Here is a 23768-nt window from a genome sequence, read left to right as displayed (position 1 = left end):
TGTTCAGTGCCAGCACAACACTGTTGCACCTTCAGTTCTCCCCGTGCTTTGTTTTTCTGGGTTGCCTGAAACAACTACTATCAATGTATATCATACCTTTCCTTACAATAGTGACAATCATCATCATTACATTCGTCGTCGTCATTACTGAGATTGTGTGTACAAAATTCAAAGAAGCGTAAAGTGCCTAAGACCACTCATGATTTAATGTTTCATAAGAATTTTTTTTTTTCGACAAACTTTTGGGACTCGCAATCACGACGAGCGAGGGCACTTCTTCTAGAAAGAAGAAAAAAGCGTACAGCGTGATACTGGGGCGACGCCCTCGTGTTTGTTGTGGTCGCTTTTTACTCACCCGTCGGTAGCCACTAAGCTATCCGGGCGGGCTATTTGCGTCGTTTTTGAAGCTGGGGCAAGTTTTTCAAGAAGTAATTCGTGGGAAATCACCAGACTCGCAATTTTTATTCATTGAGGTCCCAGCCGGTGCGCAAGCGAAGAAAGAAGAGCGAACCTTTTGGAAAGAACGCAGATTATTGACGTAAATGAATAACAATGAAGCTGGCTGACAAATGAAGGCACGCGGAGGTTGTCGCGAAGAGTTTTGTCTTTCGTTCTTGAAGAATTCCTCGGTTAGCAAGTTTCGTTGAGAAAGAAGAAAACTACCTTATTATCAAACCCGAAGAACATTAGGCTTATTATCGGACGGCCATAGACACGGGGAGACTTGGTGTCGTCGCTATAGTGGCAAGCGGCTGCTTTGATTCGCGGAAATGAACAGAACCGTTAAATAGGAGTCTGCATGCGAGTGAAGATGTTTGAATCAAGTGGATATCACTGCTTTGTTCCCCTTAACGTCGGGACAAAAAATGTTCCGTTCACTAATCGATTCAACATCCAGACACCTCAACACATTAAGTAAGGCGTGTTGTACCGATTTTAAATCATAAGCGCACGCAGAGTGCCAGCAGCTGGCGCAGTAGTCACCCTTGTAAACCTTTTGAAGTGGGGGCGGATGTTTCACTAAGTAGTTCCTTGCTACGGTTCTACCATGAACTTTGGGTACGGCTTATGGATAGATCTGCGAACGTCCGCATTTTAAGTATAAAAAGTCTTGCCCTCAAAGTCATCGTTTATAGCAAAAGCTCGATTCCTACTTCGCGAGGGAAGCTATAACGAGCTGTCAGAGCATGAACATATAATTTGATTATGGTGAGTTGGAATAAAATTCCTTATTTGGAAACGATGCTACCATTGCTAGCACTTTCTTTGCGCGGTTATTTGAGAATGTCTCCGCTCAGAGATTACTTTGGCTTTAATGTAGGTCGCGGAACGTCTGTAGATTGGAACATTATCGACAGTCGATGCTTTTGATACGGCTTTCAATTTTTTTTTTTCAAGCGAGTATTATTTTTATTGGAATATTTTTTCATAGGATATCATAATATGCGTGTTCTCTTATGCTTCGCGCAAGTTTCATATTTTTGAGGAAACAAAAATTCTAGTAGTCGGATGGATTGTTGCTTACACTATCCAAAAATGCAGTGTACGGCAAAGTCAAAGCTCGACTGTGTTTATGTTTTGATTCTGGAGCTGCCGATCAGCGAACGCCATCTCTTAATGACGCCACAATGTTTGTCTTTTGTGCTAACGTCTGAATCCGGGTTCTTGTTTCTGCCTACGCGAAATAGTGCCAACATAAAAAAAAAATAACTACTGACGGAAAGAAAACAAGTCAGGAACGAAATAAAACTTTCAGAAAGCATCATACACATGTCAGTGTACGAACGATGAAAGTTAGGCAAGTCGTATTTCCGTCGAAAAAGCACCTTTTAGTGGCGGCGCAGCGCAGGGCCTGTCGATCACAGCTGGCCCCCTGTCGCCACCGCTTTTATGTGTACAACTTAACTCGTAGTTGCTGCGTCGTTCGGTCGGGGCGCCCTAAACAGGCAGCGGCATCTGCGCCACATTATATTGCCGTGTCCGCCGCCGAGCCCTTTGTACACGCCAGTGCCGAGCTCTGATGGATATCGACAGCCGAGCGCCATTGATCGCGCTGAATGGCGCGTGAACGAAAACAACGCGCTCGCCCCTTGTCTGGAACTGTGCGCAAGCAAGCCAATGACTTCACTTAGCAAAGTCTGTAGTTCTCGAATTTATTATTATTATTTGTTTATTTTTATTTTTATTTTTTTTTTTTTTTTTTTTTTTTTTTGCTGGGGCTGCGATGCCATGAAGACCGCATCTATTCGTTATTCTTATTTTTCTCTTATGATTTCGGGGTTTTACTTTGGAACAATGGACAGCGATTCCCGCATGCTTTCTATACCCTGTCGCTGTGACCAGAGTCGGCTTAAAATTCGGAATTCGAACGCCGCTTAAAAAAAGAATATAAAGCATATGATGACGCTACGGATGTAACAGAGCCCCATTTTTAGTGGCTTTTAATCTTCTAATGCCCCTACATTGAAGCCATCGGATAAAGGTTATCAGCTTCCACCCATTTATCAAGAATGGTTTCATCAGTACATGAATGTAATATACTTGAGAGTGTCAGTTGAGGATAACATATTTAATATTATTAGAATCATACCTTCTAAGATGCCAATGGCCAATTGCGCAAATACGCAGGTGCGTGCAGCAAATATAGGTCAAACGTCATATCTGCTCCATAAGATGCCAATGCTGCATGCAAGCTCAGAATTTTCTGGCTGCTTTCCTGTTACGGTAAGGCTTTACTACAATTATTCCTTTTACAGGCGTCTGAAGCCATTGGCAGCTGTGACTTTTACTTTGCTTGCATGATAGCATTTCGACTTCTGTTTATGAAAATAATTCGGAAATTCAGATAGTTCTGCGGGCATAAATTTTCCTACAGTTGTACATTCTGACTTCGAGATGGTAGTCTAAGCATTACAGTGTAATTGTTGCTTTAGTGCAGCTTTAGCATTTAAGCTAGAAAATATTAACATATATGTCCTTGTCATAAACTACAAAACATTGTTTTCTGAGAAGTTTTGTTTCTTGTTGAAGTCGCGAAATGTTACCTCAAGTTGATAACCTAAAGGGTACTGAGAAAAATCCCATAGGTGCATTTAAGCCGGTTTAGTTGCAGTAATGAGAACGCATTTCTGATACTATCACCACTTTCACTATCACTCCTTCATTTACACATAAAAGTGTACCGTCGTGGGACGAGGCCTGTTTTTCTAGGTTAAATGAAGGATCGGAGAAGATGGAACTTCAAGAAAAGGGCGATGTTCGCTATAGGGCGTGAAATATTTCTTTAGTTGGAACTTGATAAAGATGACTAATTGTAGTGCACAGCGTGAGGGTGTGTTGGAGTTCTACAAGAGTCCTGACCAGCTACAACGATAGTATAAAATACTTGGTTTTGTTTAGAGGGCTCGACGTCCCAAAACAACTGAGGCTGCGAAAGACACCGTAGAGGAGAGCTCTGGAAATTCCGACCACCTGGGGTTCTTTCAGGTGCACTGAAATCGCACTTCTCTCGGGCGCCTTGCTTTTCGCCACCATCGAAATACAGAGTGCCGTGGCCGAAATTTGATCCAGCATCACTGGGCACAGTAGTCAAGCGCCATAATCACTGTGCCGCCATGGTGGGGTAATTGTAGGAAATAGTATGATACTCTTTCATACTATCGCCGCAGCCCGTCACTCCTCGTGTAAAACTGCAACAAATAATCGCATGTAATAAATATTATCTATGAAAAATAATCTGCGATGTATATCGTTCTCGTACCTGGGCAAGTAAAGCTGTCTGCTTGGATGGCGGTTCAATTCTTGATGATGGTACTATTTGTTTTTTCTTAGTGAAAGGAACGTTTTATTATCACATTTTCTGGTCACACGATACCCAAGGTAATAAATGCATTTGCATTAAAGTAAAACTTTAGGCCCAATATGGTTCCTCACAGGGGTGAAAGATGACCATGATGAAAAACAAAACATTTGCTGGGGTTATCTCTGTAAAGCGATTAAATGCCAAAGCAAGGGAAGCTGCAGTTTTAGATCTACCACCGGGGACAAAAGTCTGTGGACCACGCAAACTGCAGCAAAACCGCATAACTTTTGTATTGACCAGTAGTCTCGGACCATACTTGCGGATGTGAAAGTTCGACTCTAGTTCTCTTATGTGTGCTAGCGAAATAAGCTGATAATTCGTTTACATTGTGTTTCTGGTCCGAAATCTCCAGGCGTGCGTTCCAGAGGCTTTTGTCGCGATAGCACATGTGGCGCCGTCTGGGAGCCGTTGCATCAGATGGTGGAGGTTTAACTGTGGCCAGTAAGAGCAGCTCCGGTGCAACAGCGCGCTTGATCGCAGAGGCCACTAGTCTGCGGCGCCAACTGGGGGCTGCTGTGTGAAATGGCGTATGTTTTACCCTACCTAAACCTAGTTTAGAAGTTCGGCTATTGAACCCGAGTACTCGGGTTTTAACCCGATTGACTCAAATTCGATCTGATGAGTTTACTTTTAGTTTTAAAGCATCACAAGAGGTTCGGGTCAGTCATTTCAGTCATGTGGTCTATTACTCTCTTGTTTCCTGGCGAGCAACTTGAAGAAGCCGTCGGAGAGATCCGCGCGTTGGAGCTGTTATACCGGGCTTAGTTTGAATTACTCGCGCAAAGTCGCGTGCTTGTGACCTCCTGAAACATCATTACCCAGCAGCGTGACGGCACAAACAAGATCGTACAAGATTCATGGTCGGTGGCAATGAGCGTATGGATGCTTCCGCACTAAACGGGCCACCTCTGTGATGAAAGTGCAATTATTGCACTTACTATGTTTGAAATATTTCTGCGAGAAACATGAACGTGGGAAATAGCTGAGCATTGTCATCTTTCTCTGTTCCAGTCGTACAACATCCATACAAGCCCCAGGTGTACGACGAATTCGTCATCGCCGGGAACACCGCTGTGTTTCGCTGCAGCGTACCGAGTTTCGTCAGGGACTTCCTCGAATTCTTCGCCTGGATACGAGACGACGGCACGGCCATCACGAACAGCCTAGAGAAAGGTAGGTCGCCTCCGAAGAAACTGAAATATTTACGTGACAGACGACCGCTAATCGGTTACGTTTAGGCAACTTGAAACGCCACTCACTTAAAAATAGACAGGTGAGCATTTTGCGAAGCATCGCCATGAGAGGAATGTTAGAAAAGAATAATAATAACGTAAGAATCGCCCACTTCACACAATCACGCAAAGACGGAAAGGTGGCGGCAAAGTTGTGCACTTTGAAACACAAATGACATTGCTAACGCCTTTAACGGTCATTTTTCTGATAACAACATTCGAAATATTAGCAGCCAATCTCATTTATATTAGATGCGTTGCACTTCTCTTCAAAACTTTACCGGATAAATATAAAGACGATGGGGAATCTAGACAGCCTCGACGTTCGACGTTCCAAGCAAGAGAAAAAAACTGTTGGTTGGAATTTAAACCCAGTATTTTGTGGAAAGAGAGTACAAAACTTCATAGCTGTCGGCGCCTATTTTTTTTTATCATAACTGCCGCCACAGCCGATCCCCTTGCTCGTTTTTCTGCCCCTCTCTGGCAGTTGTTGGCTTCGTCATCATCAGCTTCTATCCATGCGCTTTAGATCCAAACACACGGCTATCGCATTGTCCTCTGAAGGTACGGTATACGGTTCTAAAATTTCATAGCGCTCTACGACTAGCGCCTCAAGTCGCCGATTTCTCCCATCTTTGCCTGAACTGCTACTTTTAAAATCGTAGTCTCAAATCGAAAGCGAAATGAAGTCAAAGACGTGTTTCCGCATATACTTCGTATTTAGCCAAAAGTATGGATGAAGAATAAATTTATTACAGTGTGTAACATTTCATCAGCATAGTTTGAGGAGGAACTAATCTACAGACATTGCTCTAATGCAAGTAACCAACTACGTTCAACTATTTTTAAATTGCAGCTTTTATTCTGGAGTGAGTTGTTTAATCTAATAAAAGCGTTTGAAGCGTTGTTTCATGGTAATCCTGTTCTGGAATTGTACACACTAACCCTAATATGACCCAGCACCCAGCCTTATCCGCGGGCACCTAGCGAGCGGACATCAGGCAGTTGAGGCAGATAAAGCAATTTTTTTTGTCGTGCCTATTGCATAATGCGAACGATATGCAAAGTCATTTACAGTTTATTGAATATTGCTGTTTATGTACTAAACTCCTACTGATTCCTTGACTTCAATGCTGTTATACTCCGATAACGTGTGTTGTATTGTTTCACAATTTTTTATTTCAGATGCTGCTTTTTTTTGTTGTTGCTGATATTTATTTACACGATTTTGCATGAATATGCTAATTTGGAGGTCACCATACAAGCGCCAAGATCCTTGCTTTAGTGAAAAGTACTATGTATAATGACTGGACGTAACAAAACGGAGCTGACATTTTTTTCAGGGTTCACTGTGAACAGCAAGGCATTGGCGACAACAGGGAGCTTTCTTTGAGCGTTAATGTGGCTCTTTAGTGAGCGCTGCTGCCTTGTTCTCAAGCAAGTAAAAACGACGCTTGCCCGAACGTTTCAAAAGCACATGGTATTCATATGTCGACTGGCAGAATTTGACACGGCATCACATATCTGAATGTTAATGGACTACGCCGCCAGTACACCATCGCAACGAGTATATCGACCTCATCGATTTCAGATCGAGGTTTAGGTTTGTGATAGCTGCAGGTGGAGTTAGCCTTGTAGATTTTATCGCTAATTTCTCCATCGCAGTGACCCATAAATTATATATAGGATTCACAAAACAGGCTTATATACATAGTCACAAGTAATGTTTAATATGCAAGAAAACTCAACAAGGGTTGGGGGGGGGGGGGGGGGGAGCATCAGTTCGCAAGCCGAGTCAACATTTTCACAAGGGTCACTGGTCGAAACATCTGTTCTAAAAGGCCGGTTTTGGAACGGGTAGACAATGTCCTGAAGTGATCTGTGGGGGACTCACGTTTTCTTTAGAGTAGCCTGCAACACATTCATTACCGCGTTTTAGACTGGACAGCACATAATGTAATGTTCGTTATGCTCGCGCATAGAATATGTGTAACACAGCGGAGACGATACCATGCCTGTTTTAAGCCTGTTTCACATGCAAGAGAAAACGCTTCCGGGTACCGCCGCAGAAGCCTCTCTTCAGCTGTCTCGGCGGCAGCTTCAACACTTTTGAAAATTTTCACTCTCCCGCTCGCCGCTGAGTTCGCCTAAGCTCCTGCATGTGAACCAGTCTTTATGTATCCACGCAAGGTCGTGAGCAGGGCCCATGTCACAAATAGCTGGGGGGGGGGGGGGGGGGGGGGGGTGAACTGCTCAGGGTTCTGAAAGGTGGAACACCGTTTCTCTCAAGAACATTTATTTTTAAACATTGAGAGACTTTTCTTAATGAATAACCTGACAGAGCTTTACGGGTGACACTGCCCCCCACTTTGTTGCTTATAACACTTTTTTATGGTGACACTCATTGGAAACCTATGGAAATGCCTCATCGGCTGTCCCAAGATAAACATATTTCGCCTGTAGTGAGTGATTTCAAGAGAAGCGCCGGGGGTTTGGCCGTCCAAGCGGTACCTGGCACTCTTGGTTCCCATGTCTGTCGAACCTCGATGTGATGCATTTCATCCCAGCGCGAATCAGCGCGAATCAGCGCGTTTTATTCTCGGCTCCACCAGCCATGCAAGGCTTCCTTCTTGAGGCCATATGTAGCCTTTAATGATGAGAAAGATAGCTATGTAGCTAGATGCCTATAGGTTTGGCTCAGCGCAAGCGAGGTTGAGTAATGTTTTTAAACTATAACCACACCATGCCATTTAATTACGCCTACTAATGTTTCCATGCTTGGAGGACGTACACACAATGTTCGGCACTGAGTGCTGAGCAGAGACAGGAGGCTCAGCCCAGATAGGCGAAATGAGACTGAAGATGTGTAAATTGACGAAAGAAACTCCCAAACTGAGGTAGAAATTTCCTTACTGGTATAATGTTTTGTTGGGTAGTAGGCCTTTCGCCATATGCTTGGTCACGTCAATAAGAAATAGAATCCTATTCAGGCCATTTCATTTAGCGGTTGCCATAAAATCATAATACATACTGTATATCTTTTTACGTATCGATTCATCATGTCGAAAGAAGGAAGCCATAAAAAATAGATAAAAAACCGAAGTCGTCACTAAAGTGATTCTGATATGGCGTAGGCGCGCTAAATGTCCAACTGTTCTCTCTCTTTTTTTTTTTTTTTGTGCAAGAATGCGACTTGAGCCATTTCGCAGTATAGTATATGGATAAATATTTGCCGGGAGTTCACGTACTAGAGCTGCAATTCAAACAAACTTTTCATTCGCCTGGCAAGCTTCCAGCGTATTTTAGATTCAGGGGCCTCTTTTCGTCCTCTGTTTTAGTTTCACCCAAGGAAACACATCGGCGAAAAAACAGATTTGCTAAAAGCCTAAAGGTGAATAAAAAAAATGCAACACATTATTAATAGCAAAGGCATAAAAATAACATCATGACAGCACGTATGAATGTCAACGATAATTTGATATACGTCCATGAAAACACACATTCCAGCACAGCAAGTCTGCTTTGTTTAGTGAACAATCTTACGATGGCGTGCTACTTAAACCGTCATCATCGAAAAAATACACACCACCGTTCGTTTATCGGTTTCAGGTGCGATTGTTATGCGCATAAAATCATCGATAATCTCATGAAGCAAGAGTACCAAATACAGGATTTTGGCTCAAGTATTCGAGAAAAATAATAATAATGATAATTGTGCCTGCTTGCTCACGCGATAGTGCCTGATGGAAAATCTTAGAGGCATGAAACAAAAAACAATTAGATGTTAACAATGAACGACTGCCCAGAGAGTTCAGGTAGCGACTATGGAAATAACGAGTACGAAAAGCTGGTAATATAGAGACATACGAATTTGAAAAACATTCTTTTGCAGCAGGTAATTTATAATTATTTCGAATATGCATAGTTTTCCGGCCTTTGAAAGCCTAAGCTGAAAAAAAAAAAGGGTACGAAACAAAAGAGCACAAGGGGTGCAATCGTTCTCGTAATAGGTATCTGGGAATTGGGCGATCACAATAGATTCAGCGCGCTTCCTATTTGTTTCACTTTTTCGTTTTCTTTCTTCCTCGCACAGAAGCGTTTCCCGTATCTGCACCATTATTGGCTTCGGCTGTAGCAGGCTGAACTCTGCAGATGAAGAGAATGAGCGCTAATGAAAAAAGCAATTAGGTGGCTTTAGTATAAAAGCAAAAATGAATCCTGGCCTTTGGCCTAACATGGACTCTTTTTACGACACGTGCGGAAGTCGTCTGAGGCGACTGGGTTGAATTTCGCTTTAAAGGCGGCGCGCTGTTTTTATGTGAGCCAAATGTCAATGGCGTAAGATGTAGATCGCACTGGTGCTCATTGACAACTGTTGAATAATTCTGTATGCAGCCGAAACAGAAGATATTCTTGATGTTCAGAAAATAAATGGGCCAAGCGGGAATGGGATCGTTTCCAACAGGGGCATGTGGCGATCGAAAATGCGAGGTCGTTTGACAACTCGGAAATCGAGTCTAAACGAGAACCCTTCATTTCTATCTCTTTTTCTTGTCGCTTATCTGACCGCGTCATCCGGCTCCTACATACGACCGTCAAGTCAATACGCTGCCATGGATAGTTAGATTTGTGTACGAAAGGCGCATACTGCAGTCGACATAATGCATCTTGGTGTTGTCTGCGGCCTTGGAAGTGTTTACAATGACTTTTCTACTCGGGGCCGCTCTGTGGTCATCATACGCCTGCGTCAAAGTCTCGTCTGAATTTACGATCGAGCTGTGTGTAAACCGCTACAGATCATGAGTTGCAATGACGTGCAGCTAGTTTAAAGAGAGCATAATTTCAGCAGCCGTACCAAATTGGCACCAATGTGGTTCAGTGTGTTCATGCTGGTAGGCACTCTGAGAACGAAACGTATGCCACATATTTCGAAAGAGCGGTTTGCACACTAGCTTCGGCATAATTTATGAGAGAACAGGATTATGGACCTGAATATCAAAGCTTACTCTTTTCTTTCCGATCTTAGGGAAGCCTTCACGAAATGGGTCTGTCGCAGGAGCGTCTCTTTTACGAAGATTCAGTGGTGTAAAATTAAGTTTTTGGATCTCTGTGGAAACGTTTGTAGACCTCTTTATTTATTCGCGCATGAAATATTTAAGAAGCAATACTGGCATGCTCTGGACAAAATTAGACCATACATATAGGACTAAACATATATCTTGCGTGCTTTTTCTCGGAACCTAGCGCGGAGCGCCCAAATGTCACAGGCCCTCACATATATTGTCTTGCTGATAAACTCGGGGTACCAGCCAGAACCACAAAACAGCGTTTGTATTGACGCGTTTTTTTTTTTTTTTTTTTGCATTTGCCACTCATAACGAAGGCTAAAACTCTCAATTTCAGTAAAATGTAAGGTGTTTATGCAAAAAGGAGGAATTGCGAAGGTTATGGAGGAATAACAACATATCATAAGTGTTGAAATTGCGGCGTTGTTAAGTGAACAAAAGCAAAGATTGTTGCTTTCGCGTATCATTCGTTAACTATTTTTGCTGAGGATATAAAATCCACTGTTCGCACTAATCAGTATTGTTTTCGCCCATAAATGTCACTCAGTGTTGTGGTTAGTGTCGCCACATGTAATATAACGTTTTGACAGTGCCGAAGTAATCACATTTAAGTTTCTTCCGAGCTTCACTATCGAAATTCAGTACAAGTAATGCCATGTCTAGACAGGAGCCTTGCTGAAGTGAACTTTTGTGATCAACGTTGTGAGAACTCTGACTCAAAACAAAAGCACTCCCTAACACTGACCGAAAACTCAAAATGGACAGCATGATCAAAGCGATCTCCTTTAAGCACCGAATCTTAACGCCTTTGGTGTGGGACTTCCAAAGACTCTGTTAGGCTTCGGTCATACTTGCGAAGCGTCTTCTCATGTTTTCACTCCTCGGACGCGTTCTCGGATACGTCTGAATCGCGCACATTCTCGCCTTCTATTTTGCTTTGCTTTTCCAACAGAGTCTGCATTCCCTGTTTTCGAAGTCGCTTCCGGCTTTAAAGTGTTGGTGGAAGTCGCGACGGCGTTTTTGGCACAAAAACGACTCGCTCGGGGACCAACAAAGACGGCCGATAGGGAGTGAAGAAGAGGCGAGACGCCGCTGCTTCTCGGTCGGCCGTCCCGAGATTCGAGAGTAAGCACTCCCTCCGGAATGCTGATAGATGGTGTCGGATTTGTAAAACTGACTCGGACACGCCGACTGAGATGACTAGACGTTAGTCTTCAAAAAGGACAGTCCTCTCACCAAAAAAAAAGGAAAAAAAAAGCACCCACCAACATCGAGGTAGTTTTTGCGAGAGAAATTGACTACAAACGGTCCTTTTTTCTACCCATTAACTCGAAGCGCCATAGCTTGCGCCTGTGCCCTTTCGCTCTTCTTATTTTTTTTTCTATAACTCTGCCCCGTCTGAATCCGAAGTGTTCGAGCGCAAGTAAACGAGTCAACTGAGATCCAGATTGTTGCGTATGCAGGCTAGCTGACATAAAACTACGTAGTTTTATGTTTTATGACATAAGACTACGTAGCGTACGCTACAAACAATTCCCCAAATATGCCAGCAGTGACAATTTGCAAGCGCTAATACCTGATCCATAATTTTCGAAGCTAATAGACTCAACCACATCTTTCTTTCAACGGAGTTCAATGTAGCGAAAGATGAAGGAACACTAAGAATTGCTGGCTTCAAACCACCTCCTTGTTTTCTGAAGGCAACACATTCCCATGCGCAATATGTAGCAAGGAAGGGCCACCTTAATCATTATGTAAGCAGCCTGGGTGCTTTCGAAGTCACACAAAATTTCGAATGTAAAGGGTCAATTTTATTTTAGTTTTTTCTATTACTAACAATATACCAGTAGCACACCTTCGCTACAAGAAGTGGAGTCTGTGGCATTTTCTCTTCTTGGGCTCCAAGATTACCCCGGAAGGAGACTGCAGCCATGAAATTAGGAGACGCCTGCTTCTGGGAAAGAGAGCCATGGTTAGCCTTGACCGCCTAGTAAAGAGCAGATACAATAGTCTTCCAACCAAGAGCCGTATAACTCGTGTTATAGTCTTTCCAGTTGTGATGTATGAATGCGAGAGTGTGACTGTGAAGAAGGATGAGCGCCGAAGAATCGACGCGTTTGAATTGGGGTGCTGGCGGAGACTAGAGTTGCTTGGACGGCCAGAAGATCAAATCAGTCGATATTGTCGACCATAAACCCTGACTGCTCATTGGAGGGTCAAATTCTAAAGTTAAAGCTCAGCTACTTTGGTCATCTCATGAGAAGAGAGGAGTCGCTGGAGAAATATTTGATGTTGCGAAAGGTTGAGGGTCACCGGAGAAGGGGTAGGCAGCGAACGCGATGGTTAGATGGTATCCTCGAGACGCTGGAGATGAAGTTATGTGATGTTAGGAAGATAGTGAGAGACCGGAAAGCGTGGCGTGATATGGTCCATATGGTCACGAAGAGTCGGACACGACTAAACGACTGAACTGAACTGAACTGAACTGACACCTTCGCTGCATCTCATGCGTGAGCAGTTTATAGCTTTCTTCAGAGAAACAAAATATTTCACCGATTTTTCACCAAATGTTATGAAGATACACATATTTCATTAACAGAAGAAAGACAAACGTTCCGCTCTGCATGCGCAATGTTCTACTTAGAGACTGGAACACAGCCTTCTGACAGTGGGCCAGACGATCACCCAGTGACCCACTGTCTCTGTGGTTACGGCATTGAACTGCCGAACTCTAGGACTTGGTTTCGATCGCGGCGTCAGTGGCCACTTTCCGATGGAGACGAAATGCAAGTCGCCTGTACGCTGCGCGATGTCGGCGCAGCTTAAGCAACCGCATCTCGTCAAATTTCTGGGACCCTTCACTACCGCGTTCCTCATAGCCAGAGCCGCTTTTGGACTTTACGATATATAAACCAAGCCTTGCGGAAGTTGCCTGTAGGGTGCTCAGTGTGTCTTCAGCATCGGTAATATGAAAATAACTACTTGTCGGAGTATTAACCATATAGTACCAAAATGTTTTAAAGGTTAACTTTTCTTTGTTTCTCTGCATTAAATTTGAAAGATTCGCTTTCTCCGCCGTTACTACACTTTTAAGCTTTTTATTTGAGGTGCCATATTCTTTATTTTTTTTTTTTACTAAACATTCTTCGCCCCTCTTTATATTAATCCTGTAACTACTTAGTGTTAGACATAGTTTGTGTTAGGCAACATTGAAAAAACATTGATAATTTCAAGACGGCTTCATGTTGTTTTCAGGAGCGTGCTTAATCAACCGGCACACAAACGTTTCAGAGACAGAGGCGAACTGCGGCAGTAAAAGAAAAAAAAAAGAGGAAAAATTAGCCTTATTGTGCAGATTTTGTTCTTTTCATTTCATGATTTGATATTGTTTTTTAGGCCGACGAATATTCATCCTGTTTAGAATATTCAGGGAATTGTAATATTATTTTTAGGTTCTCAAATAATAAACGTACTACTGAGGACAAAAGTTTTCAGGACGCGTAACCAGGAATCGAAAGCAATAGCTCTGTTGTCATCCGATGTTCGGAGACCAAACTTAAAGGTTTGAAAGTCGATCTCTCATGTTGTGAGATCAGCTAGTGAAATCAAGAAATCGCCAAATAATGTGCTGTTCGTACGACATATTTGTTTTTCTCTTGTCCTGGAAACGTTTGTCCCCAACAGCACCTACGTTGTCTTTGATTCTTAAGACAAATGTTCAAATAGCACAAAATAAATCGATCTGGCCAGTGGTTTACGAGCACTTTGCGAGCCAAACTTAGAACACTGAAAACATTACGCGGTGCAGTAAGAACTTCAAACTAAGCTCATGCGTCCCAAACCTGCAAGTCACTATCGGTCCAAAGTGACCAAGCCTTCCATTGAAGCTGGTTACAACGCTAAATCGCATTTACGGGCTGTCTGAGAACAGGGAACAGTTTTGAAAGCGCTGACGCTTATATTGACACTGTGCAGTCTTTGTCTTCCCTCTGCGCTGATCGCGAGCGTGTGCCTCCCCGAGGAGAAGAAACCGAAGTTCACTTGAAGAAGCGGATCTGCTAGTTTCCTATGCTAGGTATGAATACATTACTGTTTCTTTTCCTTTTTATTTTTTCCAATTTCTAGTTAAACATTCATATTTATCTGAATATTCCAGTCCTTGAACATATATATGTACAATCTACAATGCACCCTGGCCAATCCCCCGCCGTGGTTATGTGCCATTTGTCTGTGGTCATCATCATCATCATCTGCCGCTCTGTGCACTGTGACTTCTGTGACTCCTGTGTCCCGCGGTGACTTCTGACCAAACTTCACACCGTGACAATATTACTAATATATTGTTACGGTACGCAGACTCGGAGACGATGATGTCCTAATGTTGTGAGGAAGGATGACGCTGAAGCTAGGCTCTGTGTGTCCTAATTAAAGTGTGTCGCGGACGGCAAACTGTTGCGACTACATCATTGTGTGCCTCATAACAATATATACTAGCGTTTAGGAACACGAGAATGTATATTTTCATTTTGAGGACACCGGCGTATTTTCTACTTAAGGCCGGATATCTATTGATTATTCGTCTAAATTATTTAGCCTTTTTACTACTTAGTACTAGCATATTTTCAGAGTTTCTGCTGTCTTTTGGCGTAAATTCTATCTTCGTTACATGTGCGCTGGACCTCAGCAGCCTATGACTCGCATACGGCGTTAATGCGTTGTTCGTATTCTAGCACAACAACCTGAGTACCACGCTTTCGTATAAGGACGCGCATATAGAACAAATTTCGCCATGCTAGTGATACCATTGTGATCATTTCATAGAAAATGAGAGTAGTCGTGGTACGCATTATCACGCTAAAATCAATACGCGGGAAGTGCTGCGTTGCGGGGCCTGAAGACATCGGCATATTTTGTTGTGAATATTCGCTGCCTTCCTTCTGCGTGCATGCCGATGTAGAACAGCATTACGGGATCCAATAGCCGTTCACTTACCTAGTGCTTTTCTGCTTGATGATATTTATTTTTAAGCGACTTCTAAATGGAAGAATTTGTTGAGCAGTTTTACTTATCCTTTCTGGTTTCATTTTTAGGCACGCCCCATTTACCTCGTGTTCTTAGCTTCCGTGCACCTCTTTTGTCACATGAAACTTTCTTGCTTCTACAGCCAAACGAAGTAGTCAATTTCGGTCTCTAAAAAAATCGGTCGCTGGCAGAAAAATAATTTTTTTTTATATCAACTGAAAATGGATTTTTTTATCGTTGTTCTTTTAACTTCAAAATCAAATCCCGGCTCCTGAGCTGCTACTAAAATATGTTACAGCTTTCAAATTGCTTAGTATGAATTTCTCTCTCTAGTTCATTTTCAGGGCCTTTCTCTCCATTAATAGCGGGTAAAAAGACACAAATAATTTCGGCACGGCATTAAGAAGAAAGATTCGCTAAGCTTCTCGTTCCTGAATTAGATTATACACGGGTATTCATTTTTTACGCTAAGCTTTTCTCCGATAAAACTTATGCGTAGACTTTAAGAAAGAAAACATAGTATAGCCTAATTCCAGTGCACTTGGTGACATACGTGCGTTTAATCACGAGTACTTTTGGTGCTTCGTACAGTTTCCCATCTTATATGATCACCTAGTTTTCACTTCCTTCAAAAACTTTCTTCAAACTTTCTTAAAAATGTGAAACGTAATTTGTTCACTTGGGCATACGTTATTTGAAAGATTAAACAAAGCCGGTTAACATCTTTTGAACTTGTAACGGGTAAATGATTCGCGAGCGAATAGAAAATTGGTGTAAGAGGAATCAATTTTCTTGCGTATCTGTGTGAGAGCATGGAAGTGATAGGCGTTAAACGATCAACAAATTTATATGGGAGGTACACAAAATTAATTAGATGTCGGAGTGCATTACAGTCTCATGACGCCAAGTGATTCAACACAATGCATGGCGAAGGCAGGGTCTTAATATGCTGGGTATATTCAAGCACATCGTTGTATCTACATACTGAATGCATATCTTCTTGAGTATTTCCTGATACTGCCTAAGTGAATGTAATTAGTCTTGCCTGGTCCAAGTCCTATCCACATACCTTTAAGTATGCTCCCTTCATATCTCGGTGTGCAAAGAAAGGCGTGAGCACTAAGTTACCCTAAGTTTTTGCCTTATTCCTTGATTGAGCAATGAGGTTCAGTGAATATACGGTTTGAAATAGGCCCCATAAGCGAGTGCACAATATAGAATTTTTCTTTCCTGATATCAAGATTTGCTTTATTACATACCTTACAGTTTCTCACCTAAAGTGTTTCTCGGAATACGTTTTATTCCCTAAATAGGATCAAATATTAGCTGTGCACAGAAAGCGGTTTTTGCTCTTTTTTTTTTTTTTTTACCGAGAGTAACTATTTACAACATTTACTTCCATTTTGTTGTTCTCGCTGATTTTTCTTGACTTCGGGCCAGTTTCAGAAGTCGCTTTGCACCCAATCATCTTCTTTCTGAATTTGTGTGCCTTGGCATTCAACTGCGAGTGAAAAAGATTCGCCTGTGAGTATGTTTCTTTATTAAATTATCGCTTACCATAAATGCATAGGAGCCGTAATAACACAAGTGCGGTGCTCCGCCAAAGAAGTCAGGGCGCATCTAATGGCAAAGACGCGCAGTCCTGGCGTCATTGACAAACAACATTCTACCTTCGAGAGACGCAGCAACCCGGCCCTCCTTTTCGTAATCGTCAAGTGGGGCACTCGCTTGAAGCTTGTTGTTATCGCTCTGTGTAGCCGGCCAGTGGCGACGAGGAAGGCAAAGGGATCGAAAACTCGAGGTCCCAGAGGGTTAGCCGGTGTGGGACACAAGAGGGAAGACGAGAGAGAAAAGCCGGACGTTGGACGAGACACTGGGGAAAAACGGGAGCAAGAGGAATGAGCGCAGGTTCGGGGAGGACAGCAAGGGTTGCGGAGTTCCAGGCGATCCTCAGCCGCTTAGAGCCCGCGCCGCTCCCAATCGATGGATGGCATCGTTGGCTCAGGAATTCGCGCCCACACAAGGGTTGGAGCGCAAAAGAAGTGACGAGTGGGTCGCATAAAGCGGAGGCCATCATCGGCCCCTGGTATCCTCGCGGAGCATACCGAAGAGCTCCCAACCATGCCTTCCTTTCTCTCCAGCTACAGCTCGCTTGTACCTTCGCCTACGAGCTGGGCTAGCTTCTGGAAAAGGAAGAGGGGAGGAGGATGCCTCGGAGAAACGCTTGATTAATAAGACTGGCCTGGGCAACGGAGAGCCATTCCTATGGGAGGTTGCCGGGGCGATTGACTGGATCTCGGAGCTGCCGGAGCCCAGGCAACTCTGTTTCCCCGATACTTCAGCTGCCCAACCCTGACAAATCTCAGCGTGGCACGTGCTCGCTTTCTTCTTCGTGCTGCTTTTCCTCTGGCCCCTTGGAGTCCATGGAACGCGCCTCTCCATATAATTCCTCAGCGAAAACTCTTCTGTTCGGGAAATGAGTCCGCCCTTTTCTCTTTCTTCTCTGAAGTTTTCCCTTCGCTCGTTGTGTCCGCTTTTACTAATCCTTTCTCATTGTGAGGTCTCTCTTTATTTTTCTCTCTTCCGGCCCACGTATTTAGCTCTTCTCGCTCAGCTTCGCACTTAGTGCGATAGCGGTAAAATTGCTCCACGCCCCCACTACGCTTAACAGTAGAGATTTCTGGTTTGCTCTTAATCGATTTTTAAGGGCAGAGACGTTTATAACACTCGTTACTATTTTCATTAGGTACCTTTAATCTCATGTCTATCATGAAAACCTATTTTCTATATTCTCCAGGGAGCAATGGCGTTCTCCTTACATAGGGATATTAACGTGGGACACATAAATTGGAATGTCTCAACGTAAAACAATTTTCCGTAAAGCACTGCGTCTAGTTTGCGCCCATTCTTATACGATATGATTGTTTCCGAAATTTCCGCGGCCAGCATGTCTTGAAGAAAAGGTACTAAAATAGCTTTCTTTAAAAAAACAATCGCTGTATTAGGCAGATTGCAATGATATAAGAACCCTTCGCTGCTTCTAAACCCACATGCCTAATCATCATATTTCTTCCGATTCGCTTGCTATTTTCACTCTAAACAATAAGCTGATAAGAAAACGCTTAAATGGACGCTGCCTGACTCGCACTAAATTTTCGACGTGGAGCTTAAAAATATCACTCAGTCCTTTCCACTATGTCACAACTTGAGCGCATCCCAGTGGTTATCGAAACGGTCACTGTCATATGACAGCCAAAGTTCTGGATAATCTTGTATTCAAAAGCAGTTCATGAACTGGCTCCCATTCGCGAGCGTCTGCAACGGCGGTGTGAACACTGGATTAGCGAAAGCGGGTTCACTGACATAACGCGCGAACCACTCCGATCATTCCATGCCGAGTTAGTGGACGCAAATTTCCCCTTTCATTTCCCAAGTGCGACATTTTGAGACAAAGCATAGCTGCAGAAACAAAGGAACGGACTACTCCTAAACTTTGCTATACGTATATGTTATTGACAATGCAATCAACTGCACTGATTACAGCAAGTATTTAAGCCATGCCTTGGCTCATACGTGCATTTTCAATCAACATACGCATAGTAGAAGTTTCTACTCTCCGAAATCATTGCTTATTCCGTTCCTCTATGCAGTTGATCGATTATCTCGTATTACAAAACGAGTTTGGCTGGCAGCTTTAGGTTCACTAGTTCATCTCACAGAGGCTGTCAGTGAATGTATTTCAATGATCCGCTCCCCTTCTAACAAAGACCCATGTTCTCATCCTCTGCAACAGCTGTGCATTCAAGCAGATAGCTCAAACATTCAGGACTGGCCGGCGTTGCATTCACGCAGTCTCACACTTCTCGTGAAGTCTGGGCGACCAGTGAGGTGCCGCTCTGTATGCGCGTTTCGAGAGTTGCCACTTGCCGGAGAGATTACACACGTCGCAACCATGCACGCGGCTCGCCCGCTCAATGAGACCGCCATGCAACCGCCGCTTGCGATCGAAGTTGAAGCGGAGCGGAAACCGGAATTCAAGTGACGGATACTCTGTCACTGCAACACCAGCTGCCAGATAATCCATAGGCTGCCCGCTTCACGCGAGTACCCCAACCGTGTATGCCGCGGTGGCGTTGCCCGAGCACGCGTTTCGAAAACATCGCAGTCTGGCGTGCGAGTCGGACTGAAGTCGAAAGTTGATCGAAACGAAAGGTTCTCGGTTCATGCGTTGAAGCACGGTTCTCCGGACAACTTCGTTCTTTTTTTCTTTTTCTTTTTTCACTTTTGGAGAATCAGTTGTCAAAAACTTTTGCACCGCACCTGGTCTCATTGTGAAAATGCTCGCGGCGGATTGCTTATCTACTTTGCCAGGTATACAGGATAGTATCCAGGTATCCATAATGAGGACGACTAAAAACTCGTATTTTGATGCCCTTTGAGCTCTAACTCGTCGACGACTCTTATGAAGGGGTCGTGCTTCGTGTGTCTACAAGCGAGCCTGTCTGTGCGTACAGACTGAGTAGTATTCCCAAACGTCTATGATCTTTACTAAACATCGTTGTAGTCCCATCCGAGTTCTGCGATTCCTCTGTAAATGTCAAAGTTTTCCTGAGACAAATGTGAAAGTACAAAGAAGTTCGAGGGGTATATTTTTTCAGATGAACGGGAACAGCGATTCAATTTGAGCGCGCTCTTATGATGTACACCAACTAAGATTGATCGACTTATTTTCTGTTTTCTTTTCATCGACTGTGAGCATATGAAGGATGAGGAATAAGAAAGAAAAACGTCATATTGCTCCCACCAACAGGAACGTTGTAGCGAGGCAGTGTGTATCGACTCTTCGGCCCAGCTGCCAGCTTGGTGCGACTCGTTTCGCTGTTGGGTTTCATTTCGGGGAGTGACGAGAGCGGGAACCCATAAATTCTGGCGCCCTATATATATGCGACGCGAAACTCAATTTCGTCGGGAGCGCGCGAATGAATAAAATCTCCCTGTGTCGTCCGATACCGCCCACCCGCCACTTGGAAGCATCGAGGCCCGGAGATGATCCTTGATTAACTCATATTTCTCGCCTCCCTTATCTCCTTTCTCTGCTCCTTCTGTTCTTTCTTGAGACTACTTCGTGCCCTGCCTCAGACCCACTAACGCTCTCCCTCATCTTCATCCAGCACTGATTTATGGGTAATTTGCTGCCCACCGATCGATTCCTGGCATTAACAACTGCAACCTTATTTTTTTTTTTTTTTTTTTTTTTTTTGCAGTATGTGATGGGGAGAGATCGCACCTCGGTACTCTCACCCGCTGTAAAGGCCAGTATTGCTTTAATTTTTAATATTTGTTTTATGTTTTACTTCCATTCTTTCAGGCCTTAATGACTACAATAGTCATTCTTTGAGCTATCATTTCAACTCCATTCCTTTTACGTTTCTACTTAAGGTGATGATGTACAGTTAAGGCTTACGAGTTCGAAATTACATATTTGTGTCATCTTTTTCGTGAAGCTGCTAACGGGTCCAAAACTGAGAGGGGTACAATTTAAGTATCATATCTATTCTTACACACAGGGCCTCCGCAGAATAAAAAAGCCTAGCAAAATAGGCTTCTAGTTCATGTAAGAATAATAGCCTCAATCATGTTAGACATTCACAGTTGTTGGCGTACATTGCAAAAATACCGTCGAAAAAAAATAAATTGTATTCCTAATTTCAAGAAACTCGCGGAAGATTTTCACTGTAACATTAACAATTATTCATTACAAGAGGTAATAACCGTATATTCTTCCATAAAGTAATGCAATAACATAAAACCTTCCCTGTATTTAGGCTCAAAAGTGTCAGATGTCTTAATTTATTCCACCACAGGAGCTAGTGAGTTTTTCAGTGGAGATTAAAAATATTGCCACACGTTGAAAAACAGATGGCCTAGTCGATGTTGAACAACCGATCTTCTGATGTAGACTGGGATATCCCACTGTTCTGAACGAAATGTTTGTCAGCCTTGGGTTGCGCGTAAAAATCAAGTCGCTGACGTCGCTTTGACCCAGAGGTGGATTTGCGTGCGTCTTGCAATTTTGAAGACTTCATCGCAGACGTGGCCTGAAATTCAAGCAGTTATTTCGTGTTTTCAGTGGCGTCTTTTGAGTTACGTAACCCGCTATTTCGTCCTCGTACCAACTAGCTTAGAAAATCAGAAGATAACAATAGTTGATACACTGAGTTAGTGTCACACCGTTCAAAGTACACTCCTGAGCAGCTTTATTTAAAAAGAAATTGAGTAAAAAGAAGACCACATTCTCTTCTAAACGCAACGGGCACATTATTTCGTGCTCCCTCCAAACTCCGACCCATCTAACAATCTCCTGATTTATATAGGTAAATAAAAATCTTCTCTCTATTCTCAAATCTTTCCTCCCTTACCTTGGAAAGCCGAAACAGTTACTAATATGCAAATACAAAATTTTGTTTACAATGGCAGTGGAACTTCTCACTGCGGTTTATTTATTTATTTATTTTCAATACTATCAAGGCCCGGAAGCATTATGGAGAGGAGGGGCATACAAAATCAGCCGTAGTCTTCTTAGAATTTTCGACATCGGTGATGGTAGCGGCGAAGCTAACGAGGTGGTTCAAGTCATTCGCAGTTCGAGGAATAAATGAATTTAAACAAAGCGTGGTTCGGCAGTGCGGGATCCCTACCTTGAAGCTGTGATCAATGCGTGAGGATATATAAGACGGAAAAATAAGTAACTGGTCTTTGAGAATAGAATTAGTATAATAAATTCGGTTCAAAATACATACGCGAAAATATTTAAAACGCAGAGAAAGAGCAAGAAGACCAAAAGAGTTGATTTTATTACAGATACTCTTGCAGGTCAGCAAAAATTAGAAACAATAAAGTGGGTGACGCGGTTCTGAACGGGCTCTAAACTGTTAATTAAAGTTACTTGATTAGGATCCCAAAGAGAGCATGCATATTCTAGTTTGGTCGTATTAGCGTCCTATACAAATGAAGCTTAACGGAACTATCTGCAGCTGCGAAATGGCGGCCTAAGAAGCCTAGTGTGTGGTTAGCCTCGTTAGATATATAGTTCACGTGCATTTTCCAAGAGAGATTATGTGCTATGTGAACATCGAGATATTTGTATGATGAAACCGGTGATAACGAAGTCTTATTAATAAGATAGCGAGTGGTATAGCGAGTGGTGTTATCATGAGTTCGGCTAGAAATACGCACATATTTGCATTCAGTAGTGTTAAGCTTCATAAATCAGTCGCTGCACCATGAAAAAATTGTATTCAAGTCTGACTGCAAACATGCTTCATCAAGAAATTAGTAAGGGTTTCTAGGGTTTAATGTCCTAAAGAAACTCAGGCTATGAGAGACGCCGTAGTGGAGGAATCCGAAAATTTCGAACACCTGGGGTTCTTTAACGTGCACTGACATCGTACAGCACAGAGGCGCCTTTCTTTTCGCCTCCATCGAAAAGCAGCCGCCGAGGGGATTAGTAATGATACGCTAAAGAAAATAGTCATCTGCAAAAAGTTTAGGTGGGAAGAAACATTGTTAGGAAGATCATTAATATAAATTAGAAACAAGAGAGCACCTAACACAGGACCTTGAGGTACTCCAGAAGTTACAGAAATAAGAGGCGAGTCATAACCGTTGGCTGTGACATATTGGCTTGGGTTAGAAAGAAAGCATTTAATCCAGCCCAATACCTGATTGTCAATATTCAGAGCACTGAGCGTAATTAGTAGCAAGTCATGCGAAATAGTGTCAAATGCCTTAGCAAAATAAAAAAAAATACAGTCCACACCAAATTTATTATCCAGAGCGCGAAAAAGATTGAAGAGAGGAGTTGCGTTTCTCATGAGAAACATCTGCGGAAGCCATGCTGGTACGAACTAAAAAGTTGTTAGATTCGAGAAACGAAGCACAGTAAGAGTAAATTAAGTGCTCAAGAAGTTTGTTGAGGGTATGCTGGTTAGTGAAATGGGCCTATAGTTAAGCGCTGAAACAGTGTTACCTTCCCCACCTTCCAATCATTGGGCATGGAGCAACTCTGCAATGACTGGATAAGTATTTCAAAAAGAATCAAAGATGAGCATGTAGCAGTACTTTTCAAAAACTTTGATGTTATTCCGTCCACACCAGAAAAAGCTGAAACCTTCTATCTTTAATTGAAACGTAATACACCAACAGAATCAATAGTTATCAAATCCATAGATAGAAAGTCAGATGTACAAAGAACGGGGTAAGATTTCAAAGATGTAGACGCGAAACATGAAGCAAAAAATTCGTTCAACACTTTGCAGCATTCACTCTCGGGTATTGGTGCACCGCCATTCTACTTCTTCATATACTATGCCATCCCAACGGCATTACAAGATCATAAGAAATACCGCCCCGTTTTCAATCGGGAGGTGACTGATAGAGTGAGGATAAAGCGGAAAATATTTCTTAAGAGCCCTTTGGAGAACGTGTCTGAAAAAAAAAACAACGTTCCAGCATACAAACAATGAATCCTCTACAGTTCAATATTTTTGGATAGTATATAGTGGACTCCCCTAGGCACAAACATTT

The 23768-nt window shown here is 42.9% G+C and overlaps 1 protein-coding gene across 1 annotated transcript in view; it reads left to right on the top strand.

Annotated features, from left to right (window-relative positions):
• Positions 1 to 23768, top strand: part of LOC146191684 (cell adhesion molecule Dscam1-like) — a 396722-nt gene that overhangs the window by 223410 nt on the left and 149544 nt on the right. Inside the window, exon 4 of the mRNA XM_084602201.1 lies at positions 4874 to 5035. Coding sequence (XP_084458327.1) covers positions 4874 to 5035 — 162 coding nt within the window. The remainder of the gene's footprint in view (positions 1 to 4873; positions 5036 to 23768) is intronic.

The sequence above is a fragment of the Amblyomma maculatum genome, chromosome 4 (assembly GCF_055883805.1).
Source record: "Amblyomma maculatum isolate TAMU_Amacu chromosome 4, ASM5588380v1, whole genome shotgun sequence".
NCBI lineage: Eukaryota > Metazoa > Arthropoda > Arachnida > Ixodida > Ixodidae > Amblyomma > Amblyomma maculatum.
Note: the sequence above shows the minus strand (reverse complement) of the source record. Positions and strands in the feature narration are given on the sequence as shown.